The 11,945-nt window shown below is 63.2% G+C and overlaps 1 protein-coding gene across 1 annotated transcript; it reads right to left on the bottom strand.

Moving 5' to 3' along the window:
* Positions 1 to 2,295: 2,295 nt before the first annotated feature.
* LOC128826463 (peptidoglycan-recognition protein SC2-like) lies at positions 2,296 to 9,981 on the bottom strand. Its single transcript, XM_054009754.1, has 6 exons — positions 9,925 to 9,981; positions 8,158 to 8,229; positions 6,908 to 6,913; positions 6,469 to 6,670; positions 5,109 to 5,227; positions 2,296 to 2,480 (listed from the first exon to the last, which is right to left on the bottom strand). The coding sequence occupies exons 2-6, from the start codon at positions 8,210 to 8,212 to the stop codon at positions 2,296 to 2,298; spliced, it is 567 nt and encodes a 188-aa protein (XP_053865729.1). The 5' UTR covers positions 8,213 to 8,229; positions 9,925 to 9,981.
* Between the last annotated feature and the right edge of the window lie 1,964 nt (positions 9,982 to 11,945).

Here is an 11,945-nt window from a genome sequence, read left to right as displayed (position 1 = left end):
AGCTGGGCTGGGGGCAGGGCAGAGCTAAGGGGGCCGAGCTGGGCTGGAGCAGGCTGGAGCCGGGAACTGGGGCAGCACAGACCAGCCGCGCCAGCGCGGAGCCAGGGCCGAGCTGCAGGGGGAGCCATGGGCCCAGAGCCGGGACAGTGGGTGCTGGTTGTATCACATGGTACCCCGCAGCCAAGCGCAGCAAGTGGCTGAGGAGAACTGGGGGGGCCTGGGCAGAGGGCCCAGCACAGGGAAATGTCTCCAGACAAGGGGCCTTGCAGGCCAGGCTCGGAGGGGGGCGTGACTCCATTGGGGGACACTGCTCGAGTGTCCATTGATGAAAATTTGGACAAATAAAGCTGCATGAAAAGACCAGGACGGGTTGCGTGACCTTAGTAAGCTGCCGGTGGACAGGAAAACACTCTTGAACAATTCACCAGACGCTGGCACACGGGGAATGTTCAGACTTCAATGATAAAGACCCTATGTTGAATTGGCCAACACCCGTCACATTTTGCCACACGGGAAGCGCTCTCCCCTCCCAGTTCTCCAATTCATGCATGATGCAGAGCCGCAGGACACTCTCAGGATTCTGCTCCCACGGCCGGGCACAGACGCGCGTGGTGGGCGCAGCTTTTGAAACTCAGGCTCATTACAACACGTCTTGGATGGACGATGGCTGACGGGAGACGGGCCTCGCTGGCTATTTTATCGCTGGAAAATGCCTTTGGCCAGTCTTGGGATCTCTCGGACGCTGAGCGTCCGTTGGCGAGGGCGGAGGCGAGAAAAGAGCCCTTGGGAACTAAAGGATGAGGGTTTCCATCTAACGCTCCCACTTGCAGTAACACTATTTAATACTGGCCCACCCGAGACTGGGGCACAGATCAATTTCCTCATGTGAGTACATTTCAGTTATTCTTAAACTAAAAACAGTTTCTATCAGCTTAGATCAAAATGAAGCCGAAGACGCTGCTCACCTGGGGCGCCGTTTAGTCTAGGGCCGGCCCTGCCCATAGTGGGGGGCCCTTGTTTCCCTTAAACTTTTCTTTTTCCCTTATTTGTCTTACAGTTGGACTGAGAGGCAGCACAGCCTAGTGGGCAGAGCGCTGGACTGCAGCCATGGGGTGTGTTCCCTGCTCTGCCACTGACTGGCCTGGGAGCTTGGGCAAAACCCTTTCCCCTCCCTGTGCCTCAGTTTCCCCTCTCACCCTGTGTCTAGTTAGATGGTGAGCTCTTTAGGGCAGGGACCGTCTGTCTCATGCTCTGTGTGTACAGCACCTAGCGTAGTGGGGCCTCTTAGTGCCACTCTGACAGACCATAATCTCACCCTCTGAGCTCTCCCAGCCCAGCCCAGCGGCGGGGGGTGGTTATGGTTTAACAGGAGATGAAATGATTCACGGCACTTCAACTTTTCATGTGCTAGAAGCTGGTTTATTGTCACTGCTCAGAAGCTCCCAAGCAAAGCAAGCCCTAAGCCGCAGGGGCGCTGGGTTAGAGGCAAATCGCACTTGAATTAAAACCCCCTTTGTGGGTCTCTGCGAACCACCCGCCGGGTCCTTCCCAGGCACCTGCCGCGTGAAGATCCAAACACTTCGCCCCCCCTCGGTGAGAGGCTGGCGGGAATGGACTGTCGGGGCGAAAGGGGCTGGGGCTGAAAGCTTTGAGAGCCAGCCCCTGCGGGGGCCAGGCCGAGCTGCGGGTCAGGGCTCGGGGACACTGGGGTTCCCTTTGTGGGGTGGGGTAAATAGCGACCAATTTCTGGGGGAGTCCAGATGAATTTGCTGCAGCTGTCAGGGGGCTGGGGGCAGAGGAGGGTTTGACTCTGGAAGTGAGAATTGCTCAGACGTTTAACACGGGAATGGAGGCGACATTCCCTGAGCTGCCCAGGGATTGGCAGGGCCGTGGCCACGGAGCTCGGCTGAGGATTGGCCCCACCCCCTGGATGCTGTCAGACCCTGGGCCTGGCTGTGTGTGGACCCGGGCTGAGCCGACGTGCCCGTTCCGGGCGGGAGCGAGGGGCTAGGCCTGGCCTCTGCTGAAGGAAGCCACCTGGGGGAGGCAGGTGGCTCCCAGGCACCATTAGAAATCTGAGCCCCCCGGAGAGGTAGTGGGGGAGCAGCAGAGCCCAGGGGAGACGGGAGCGTAACCCCAACTCTCAGATCCCTGCTCTCCGGGCCCCAGGAGGCAGCAGGTGGCCGGGAAGCGCGAGGCTGCCCCCTGCTGGGGGACGGAGGTGCTGCTCGAGTAAGCAGAAGCCGCAGGCGGGGTCAGCGATGGGCGCAGGGGCTTCCCCGAGGCTGCAGTGACTCAGGGTTTGGCTTTGAACCTGGGCCACCTGCTGATGACCCTGTAGAGGGCGTTCCCGGGGCAGCTGGTCGGGTTCACGTTGCGATGCCCCGTCACGGTGTAGCTGCGGCTCAGGAAGCCCTTAGAGACGGCGCATTGGATCAGTCTCTTGGCGGCGTTCAGGGCGGCAGCGTTGGGGGCTCTGCCTGCAGGACAGAACAGCCCCCTGTTAATCTCACCCTGGCCCTCGGCCCGTCTCTGCTGCTCAGGGGATGTGACTGTGGCCTGAATAAATAACCCCCCTCTGCCCACGCTCTCCATTGGCCATGTCAGTGTCACTCCCTCCCACACATTCGGTAATGCATCCCCCCCGCTCAGCTGCATTTGCTTAGCCAAGGTCCCTCCCCACCCTTTCCTAGGCCTGTGCCCCAGCCCGGTGCCCCACAGGGGGGCGCTCGACCATGGCGGAGCCCGGCGGGATGGCGCTGAAGCCAGCTGGGTTAGCCCAGGGGCAGATCTCTCGCTGAATCCCAACCCCCGCCCCCGAGCTCTCAGCTGGGAGGGGGCACACGGTGCCCAGTGCCCCCAGCTGTAGCCGCCCTGTGAGTGCCCAAAGGATTCCCACCATCTGTAAGGCTATTTAAGGCAGGGGAGTGACATCATCAACGCTCGTTCTTCACGGAATCCCTGCCCAGGATGGCTGCTGGAAACACCTAAGAAACAAAGACTGGGGCAGGGGGCGGGAGAGGTGCTGAGCCCAGGCCGGAAGGGTGTCTAGCCTGTGAATGAAATTTCTGAAGCTTTTCGCTGCAGGCCAGTGCAGCCAGCCTTCAGGAATCTCTGCAATCTGCCTAAAACATTTAGGGTGAGAAATTACTGCTTGGAGCCAGTTTCTTTACTAGCTGAAGCTTATCTTGCGTGTTTGTTTTATTTGCTTGGCGATCTGCTTTGCTCTGTTTGCTCTCCCTTATAATCACTTCAGCTCTATCTTTTGTAGTTAATCAACTTGTTTTTGTTCGGTCTAAAACCAGCGTGTGGAAATCATCACTGGGGGGCAAAAGCTGTGCCTGCCTTTCTCCACATGGAGGGAGGGGCTGAATTTCATAAGCTTGCGCTGTCCAGTGCCAGATGGTACAATTTTGGGTTTCTCCTCTAGGGGGGGGGGCGCACTTGAGGGCTGGGCAATCCCTTACCTGAGCCTTCCCAGCCAGAGCTGATCTCAGCATCTTGTGTGTTTCTGCAGCTGGATGTGTCCCTACCTGCGTGCGCTGGAGGGGCCTTGAGAGCCTGTCACAGCAGCGCCGTGTAAAGGGAAGCCAGGTTGGTGGCTCAGGGGTACCTCAGTTCCAAGTGGCACCCCGGAAGGAACCTGTCACAGGGAGCTCAGTGTCCCCACCTGCCGCCACCCTGTGAGTGCCCAGCTCAGGCGCTCTCTGCCGGGGGAGGCCAGGGCCGCAGGCCCCACCTCCAGCCTAGGGGCTGCACCCTGCAGAGCCGGGCTCTGGGCAGGATTTAGGGGTCACCAGCCACACCCGAGCTCCCAGGGCGACGCGAGGACACGCAGGGCTCATGGGATCCTGGGCAGGACAAACAGGGGAGTAGGGGCCACCAGAGCCAGCCAGGGGATCCAGTGACGGGCCCAGTGATGCCGTATACAGGTGACCCCCCCCCCCCCCCCGCTCCTACTCGCTCTCCCCTCCCTGTACAGCCAAAGGTCACTACAGCTCCAGGGTCCTACGGGCTGCCCCTGCTCAGCTGTGTTCCCCGGCCCTAGATCCTTTCTGGGTCGCTGCTCTCCAGGCCCCAGGCCGTAGGTCTGGCCTGCGTTCCTTGGGCCCCATCCCTGCCCTTGTGCTTGGCTGGATGAAAACCCCACGTTGTTTGCTTGCAGCCAGCCAGGTCGCTCTGCAGCAGTGACCCGTCGTCATTAGTTACCAATTCCTACATCACCGGAGATGGTCTCTGGGGCAGAACCCCCTGCCCCGGGCATCAGGAGAGCAGGTGTGGGCGGGAGCCCTGCAGGAGGGATTCCCAGCTCCCAGCACGGCCTAGGAGCGTTGCCAACTTTCTAATTGCAGAAAACCGAACAGCCTTGCCCTGAGGCCCCACCCCTGCCCCGCCCTTCTCTGAGGCCCCTCCCCCACTCACTCCATCCCCCCTCCCTATTTTGCTCTCTCTCCCTCACCCTCACTAACTCGCTCATTTTCACTGGGTTGGGGGGGGTGGGGAGCATGAGGACTCAGGCCCTGGGGTGGAGCCAGGGATGAGGGGTTTGGGGTGCAGGAGGAGGCTCTGGGCTGGGGCTGAGGGGTTTGGAGTGTGGGAGGAGACTCAGGACTGGGGCAGGGGGTTGAGGTGCGGGAGGGGGTGTGAGGTGCAGGCTCCGGGAGGGAGTTAGGGTGCAGAAGAGGGTTCTAAGTTGGGGCATGGAAAGGGCTTTGGGGTGCAGACTCCAGGCGGTGCTGACTTCAGGCAGATCCCAGTAAGCGGCGACATGTCCCCCCAGCTTGGGGGCAGCCACGGGGGCTCCACACGTTGTCCCCACTCCAAGCACCAACTCCGCAGCTGTCATTGGCCGGGAAGGGCAGCCAATGGGAGCTGCGGAGCCGGAGCTTGGAGTGGGTGCAGCGTGCGGAGCTCCGTGGATGCCCCCGAGCTGGAAGGAAATGCCGGCTCGTTCCTGGGATCTGCACAGAGCCGGGTAGGAAGCTTGCCAGCCCGCACCAACTTTTAACGGCCCAGTCAGCGGTGCTGACCAGAGCTGCCAGGGTCCCCTTTCAACTGGGCACCTGGCAACCCTAGCGGGGAAATCCGTACAGACGGGACCCACGTACTGGAGAAGCTGCCCAGGAAGCTGAATCCCAGCGACTTATAGTTCCAGCCGTAGGCGTGGGCCCCCACGCTGCTCCAGCCTCTGCCCTCGTAGACGTTGCCGTCCTCGCCGATTAGGAAGCTGCAGGCAGAGCGCAGTGTGAGACACGCACAGGCACGTCGGCCGCAGCCTCCCCTCCCCATCGCTCCCGGCAGCTCCCCCAGGGTCGTCGCTGGCCCTGCCCGGGTTTGAACCTGGGACCCTCGGAGCTAGAAGCTCAATCCTCTGCCATGCAGCTAAAGACCCACTGAGGAAAGGGACTGGAAGGTGGGGGGGACCTGTATTGCACTGTTTGGCCATTAGGTGGCGCTTTGTGTAATGCCCCTTATGGAAGCAGCCCTGGGCCCCACCTGTACACAGGTGGGGGGCGAGGGAGGGCTGTAGCCGGCCCAGATGTGGGGCAGGAGAACAGCCCTGGGACCCGCCACCCTGCGGGAAATTCCCAGCTGGGTTTCCATCCCCCGACGTCACCATCTCAAAACATTTCACAGAGCAAAATCTCCGGCCAGGTTTTCATTGCAGGGCGTCAGGCCGGCGCCACGGAAAGGTGTTGATAACACCGGCATGGGGCAGTGTCAGAGACGAGCAGGGCACAGGCCACGCAGCATCTGTCAGCCAAGTTCCTGGCATGGCCCAGGGGCTCCCTGTGGCCCTCCATCCCCCCACCAGCTTTATGACTGCCCTGTCCCATCCCCCGTTCTTCAGGGACTCCCTCAGCCCCCGCCCCAATCTCCCCCTGCCAGGGGCTTTGTGGCCCCCGTCCCCCTCCAGGGCAGGTAGGGCTCGCAGTGCTGGGAGGGCTGGGGGTGCAAACACATCTCTGCACTGGCCATGTTTTCCACCTGCCCCCCTCCCCCAGTGACTCATGGGGGGGCAGGACTTGGGGGAGGGTCTGGAGCCAAGGCCCAGCCTGGTCCCGTGTTCCAGCCCCCCTGGGTCCCGGCCTGGGGGAGGGGCAGGAGCATGTACGGCAGCTGCTGGGGTGGGGCGAGGGATGGGACAGGGCACCAGCACTTGGGCAGGGCATGGGGGGGGGGCACACGGGGGGCCAACTGCTGAGGAACTGCCTGAGAAACAGAGTCAGGAACTACTGGGTTGGCCCTTCCCAGCCTAAATCCGGTTCCCGCACTTCCAAGTCTCAGCACCTCCCCTGGCTCCCCATCATCCCTCAGCCCCCCCCTTCACAGGGTGCTTCCTCCCCCCCCCCGATGGAAGGGAGGGTCTGTATAACCCACATTTCACCCCTCCTGCCCCCCATGGCCTCCTAGGGGCATATGCCCCTCAGCTCTGTGGAGGCCCCTGCCCCACCCTGCCGTACTCACTTGTAGCCGATGTCGGGCCAGCGCCGGGTGTCCATGTGGTAGTTCTGGATGCCCCTGACCTGCCGGCTGCAGGAGGCCTGTGTGTAGCAGCGGTTCCCTGCCGTGTGGTGGATGATGACGTAGGGCACTGGGGTCCTCAGTGGGACCCTGTTTCTTGGGGCCCGGGCCCCCCACTGTCGGCGTGAGATGATGCGGGGGCAGCCTGTGCCATGCGGGGGAGGGGAGAAAGGGCTGGGTTAATGTGGCTGCCCCCCACCTGCCCCAGCCCACGCAGCAGGATCGGGCCCAGGGCTGGTGCTCTGAGTGGGGCGGCAGCAATGGGGTGGGGGTGGGGCCAGCAAAGGCCGTGCACGGCGCAGGAGGGACGCGCAGCCCTGCGTTAAATGAGACGGGGCTGGGGAGAGGCCTTGCCGGGAGCCTGCTCGCCGTGCAGCAGCACCCGCCGCTGGCAGGAAAGGGGCGAATGGGGAGCCAGGCCGGGCTGGAGGGAGGCCAAACAAGGGCTGGACTGGAGATGGCAGGTGGGGCTGGTGGTCTGAACTCACCCCGGGCTGGGGAAGCTCCCACCCAGGGTGTTTGGCTCAGAACCCGTCTGTCTCCTCTGCCCCCTCCGGTCACTTGTATTCTCCACTGCCGGGCTCCGCTGCCCAGCAGCCTTTCCGCTCTCTCTGCATCCGGGAGGCCCCTGATCCTTCAGGTCTCCCACTGCTGACCCCCCTGCCCCTCTGCCAGGAACTTCCGAGTCGGGGTGACCAGGATGGAGCCCAGTGCCCCAGAAACTGGAAGGTCAGAGCATCCGACCCTGAGAAAAGGCTCATTGGGCACAATCGGCCTGTGGAACTCGCTGCCACTGGCTGTCACTGGGCCACGAGCAGGATCCAGCAACGGATCAGAGGTTTCTATGGAGAACGAGAACAGCCAGCGTGGGACTGGACGGGCTCCCGCCCCAGGGCTGGGGGCCATTAACTGATGGGAACAGAAAGGAAATTGCCCTGTAGCCGGGTTATTCCATCATGGGCCACTAGGGGGTGTCAGTCACCTCCCTCTGGAGCATCTGGCACTGGCCACTGCTGGAGCCGGGACACCGGGGTAGATGGGCCCTGCTCTGATCCAGGGGCGATTTCTTGGCTGCAGGGACATTCCCAGAACGAATCCTGCTAACGGGGCCTTGGTGGGAGCTGGGGGACCAGCTAGTGTTGTTACTGCTCCCCCCCACCCCCACCTCTGCCCCTGCTCTCCCCCTCCCCAGCCCCCTTTCCCCTGCCCTCCCCACACAGCCTCAGCTCACTGCCCCTCTGCATGCTGGGAGCTGGCCCTTTCTGGCTCTTGGTTGCCCCAGGGCAGTTTGGGTTGAGCTGGGCTGGCAGGGGACACGGCTTGGGCGGGAGGTGTGCGACCTGGGATTGGTTCCCCGTGGGCAGGGCCAAGGGCCTCATCCCTTGGGCCGATGAACACGAGGGCTCTGGGAACGGGCGGCAGGGGACGACCCAGCCCTGCCTCATGGAGGGATGGGCTGGACTGAAGCTCTGCAGGGGCAGGTCCAGCCCAGGCTCCAGGCCAGGGGGTGGGTTAGTCGGGCGCCTCCATCGTTAATTTCCCACGCCTGCGTTTCCGCCCCCTGGATTCTGCGCTGCATCAGGGATTCCCAGCCCTGCCCCCCACCCCCGGTCCGGGGGGATCCGAACTCACCGAGCGCCGCGGCGCAGAGCGCTGAGAGCAACACGACCCGCATCAGCAGCAGCATCTTCCTCTCGCTCGGCCCTGTGGGGACACGCGCCTGTCACAGCCGCCTGCCACCCCCAGGAGGGGGCGCTGCTGGGCCGGAGCCAAACACCCCCAGAGCCCCTGGGTAGCAGATCCCCCTGCGCTCCGGCTGCCCCGGGCTCCCAGCCCGGCCTGTCGCCTGAGGGCAGCGTCCCAGCCCTGCCCAGACCCCCTTCCCCCCCGAGCTCCCGGGTCCCCATGGCAGCCCCTTGAGCTGCAGGTTTGGCGCTGGCCCCGGCTGTACTAACACTGCCCAGCTGGGTCTGTGGGGAGAAGAGCCGGGCTGGGGGCAGAGCTGGGCCATGGAGACCGGCGCCCCGTGGGGTGCAGAGGGGGGCTGGCATGTGCCCACCTGGATTCCTGCAGAGCCGGGAGCAGAGTGAGCTGTGGGCACCGGCACCCAGGGCCGGCTCCAGGCACCAGCCTGGCAAGCAGGTGTTTGGGGCGGCCGCTCTGGAGAGGGGCGGCACGTCCAGGTATTCGGCGGCAATTCGGCGGACGGTCCCTCACTCCCGCTGGGAGCAAAGGGCCTCCCGCCGAATTGCCGTCGGAGATTGCTGCTTGGGGTGGCCAAAACCCTGGAGCCGGCCCTGCCGGCACCTACTGCTCTCTATAAGCACCTGCCAGGGCGACGGGGGACGGGGCCAGGTAGTTGGTCAATAAACCGTCATGTGGGTACTGGCGGGAGCCCCAGGCACGGAGGAGGAAGGAGTGGGGGGTGGGGTGGGATTTCACCCGGGGCTGCGGTTGCTGAAGACCAAACCAGGCTCGTGCAGCAGGGCTCAGGGATCTGTAGCAGCACCAGGGCCGACAGACTGCGTCCGAGTGGGAGGGAGCGATTCTGGCCTGGCAGCGCGATCCCAGGGGCAGAACCTTCATCCCAACCTGGGCAAGGCTGGGCACAGAGCACAGCCCGGCCTGGAGAGCTGGGGAACGCTGCACCGGGGGGACAGCACGTCAGCCACCGTCCGTGCCAGCATTTGCTGCTCCAACCGATCCAGACACGTTGTGTGCCCCAGCTCCCGCTGCAGTAAGGCAGGGCCTATAGGTCCCAACCAACATCAGTCCCGTGTCGGGCTGGGCGCTGCCCAGACACACAGTGACCGAGATCAGGGCCCCATCGCGCCGGGCGCTGCACAGACACACAGTGAACTGCACAGCAAACCTGTCAGCATTTGCTCTAACCCATGGCCTGACTTTGGTTCACAGCCTCTGGTTCAGGCCTCAAATCTTGCCCCAGGCCCAGTGCTCCAGGCTCTCTGTGCTACCCCGGTCGCTGCACAGACACACGGTGCCCGAGATCGGGGCCAGGGAAGGGATCTGCGCCCACAGCTCCCACCTAGTGGTCAGGGGAGGGCATGACAGGCGCTCTCTGTCCTGGTGCCCCCTGTTGGTAGCCGCTCCCACCTTGTGCTGTCTGTCCCCTCCTGTCTCGCCCTTCGGCTGGGTCACAGGCTGTGTCCAGCCCCTCTGGGGTATGTAAAGGGTCCAACAAATGCTAGTTCTGCTGCCTGGCAAAGGGCTTTGGGCATCACCCCTGTCCCACCCTCTCCCCCAGGCTCCAGCAGGGCCCCAAGGCTGACAGCTGAGCCCTGCCCGTGGAGAGCTCTGTGTCACCCCCACACACCCCCTCCCGGGTCACTTCCCGCCGGTCTCCCCAAGCCAGAGGGAGAAGCAAAGACCGGAACAAACCTGAGGAGACGTCTCTGACCTTGCAAATGCCCAGAGTCCTTCCCCTCAACAGCTCAGGTAGCGCATCAGCTGGGCCTGCCACCGGCTCCTTCTGCAGAGCTGCCGATCCCAGCCCTGCTCACCTCCGCTGGCGCCTTTAAAGGGAGCTGCTCTCTGCTCCCTGCCAAGCTCCTCCTCCGGCCAGGCAGGGCCCTGCAGGTGGGGCAGGGCAGAGCTGCCAGGGGTGGCCCATCACCTACATTGTATTTCTCAAACAATGGGTGTTTCCTTAGCATCCCTGCCCCACCCCATCTCCTGAGATTATCATCAAATCACCGAGATGCAGGACTCACCTACCTTCGCCGGGCGTCTTTCTTGCTGCTTTTTGCAGCACTCAGCAGCTCCCGGTCTTGTTGGACGGAGATGGAAAGATAAGGGACGTCCCTTGTAATAAGGGACTGTTGGCAACCCTGCCACCAGGGCCCAGGGCAGTTCCCTGACCCCTCCCTCTCTGGGGGCTGTTTGTGCATCCATCACAGGGCCCCGTCGCGCCAGGTGCTGTACAGACACACAGTGACCGAGATCAGGGCCCTGTCAGGCCGGGCACTGCCCAGACACACAGTGACCGAGATCAGGGCCCCGTCGGGCCGGGCGCTGCCCAGACACACAGTGACCGAGATCAGGGCCCCGTCACGCCAGGCACTGCCCAGACACACAGAGACCGAGATCAGGGCCCCGTCGGGCCGGGCACTGCCCAGACACACAGTGACCGAGATCAGGGCCCCGTCGGGCCGGGTGCTGCCCAGACACATAGTGACCGAGATCAGGGCCCCGTCGCGCCAGGCGCTGCCCAGACACACAGTGACCGAGATCAGGGCCCCATCGGGCCGGGCGCTGCCCAGACACACAGCGACTGAGATCAGGGCCCCGTCGGGCCGGGCGCTGCCCAGACACACAGTGACCAAGATAACGGTCCTGTTGTGTCGGGCTTTGTAGACACAGACACTCTACCCCATACACTTTTGTCCGGGTGTAACTGTGGGGTCGGTTTTGCCGACACAGTTATACCAGTACAACAGCACTGTGTGTGCAGTGACACCAGGATAAAGGTGCCTGGTACCAGGGTTATAATTGTACCTCCACTGGGGCTGTAATGTGTTAACTAGCCTGGTGCAGTTACACTCCTACAGCGTTTGTGTGTGGATGAGGCCGGCCAGTGGGGTGACCTTGGCCAAGTCCCTGCCCCACCCAGTGACTCAGTTTCCACCTCTGAAGTGGAGATAACGACACGGCCTCCCCTGCACAGCGCAGTGAGATCGCTGGGGAGAAGGGTAGAGGAGCACCAGGCACAGTGCGGGGGGCTGTAGTCACCCCAGGCTACGTGATGGCCGGAGCTCCATGTAGCTGAGGAAGGAACAATGACGGTGTCACCGCTCAGGGCAACTGCACCGGTCCTGCCCCTCCGTGGGCCGGCCAGGCACCCGCCCTGGGCTCCTGGCAAAGCATCTGGCATCTCTCATGGGCAGGGACCCGCCTCGCTATTCCTCCTGCCAGGTACTCCAGGCTGCCCGGTTTCCTGCTTGCACTGTGATATCCCCAGCAAGTCAGACTGGCCGAGCCGGCCGCTTTCCCTCCCCCTCAGACGCTACAAGCCTCATAAGCCCCACAGCTCCGGTCCCGCTCAGCTCCCCCCCAAGCAGCACCTGGGTGCTTACGGTGCCAGCACTGCCGAGAACACGTGTTAAACTAGTCGGTGAACCCACCCGCCTGCTGATGGGCTTTCCAGGGATCCCTCCCTCAACTCCAGCCAGGGCTCTGGCCGGGGTGCAGCCCGTCAAACCCCACCCAGGGGCTTTTCAGTGCTTCCAAACTCAGCACAGTTTCTGCTGTGAACACAGCCCGCCGGGAATCTGTGTGTGCCACAGGCCGGTCCCTCGATCTGGGAACAGGTCATTCGCAGGCAGTGGCTCACTCCTCAGGGCGTCGCTTCGGCCGGTCGGTTGCTTTACAAGTGTCCTGTGAAGGTCCTGACCCCTCCCAGG

The sequence above is a fragment of the Malaclemys terrapin genome, chromosome 20 (assembly GCF_027887155.1).
Source record: "Malaclemys terrapin pileata isolate rMalTer1 chromosome 20, rMalTer1.hap1, whole genome shotgun sequence".
In the NCBI taxonomy this organism is placed as follows: Eukaryota; Metazoa; Chordata; order Testudines; family Emydidae; genus Malaclemys; species Malaclemys terrapin.
This window is presented reverse-complemented; position numbering and strand designations above follow the sequence as displayed.

Coding starts and splice junctions, on each gene's coding strand:
- LOC128826463 (XM_054009754.1), bottom strand. CDS start 8,212: ATGCTGCTGCTGATGCGGGTCGTGTTGCTCTCAGCGCTCTGCGCCGCG. Junction 5,228..6,468: donor TGGCCCGACATCGGCTACAA/GTGAGTACGGCA, acceptor CTCTGCCTGCAG/CTTCCTAATCGGCGAGGACG. Junction 2,481..5,108: donor CTTCCTGGGCAGCTTCTCCA/GTACGTGGGTCC, acceptor TCTGTCCTGCAG/GCAGAGCCCCCAACGCTGCC.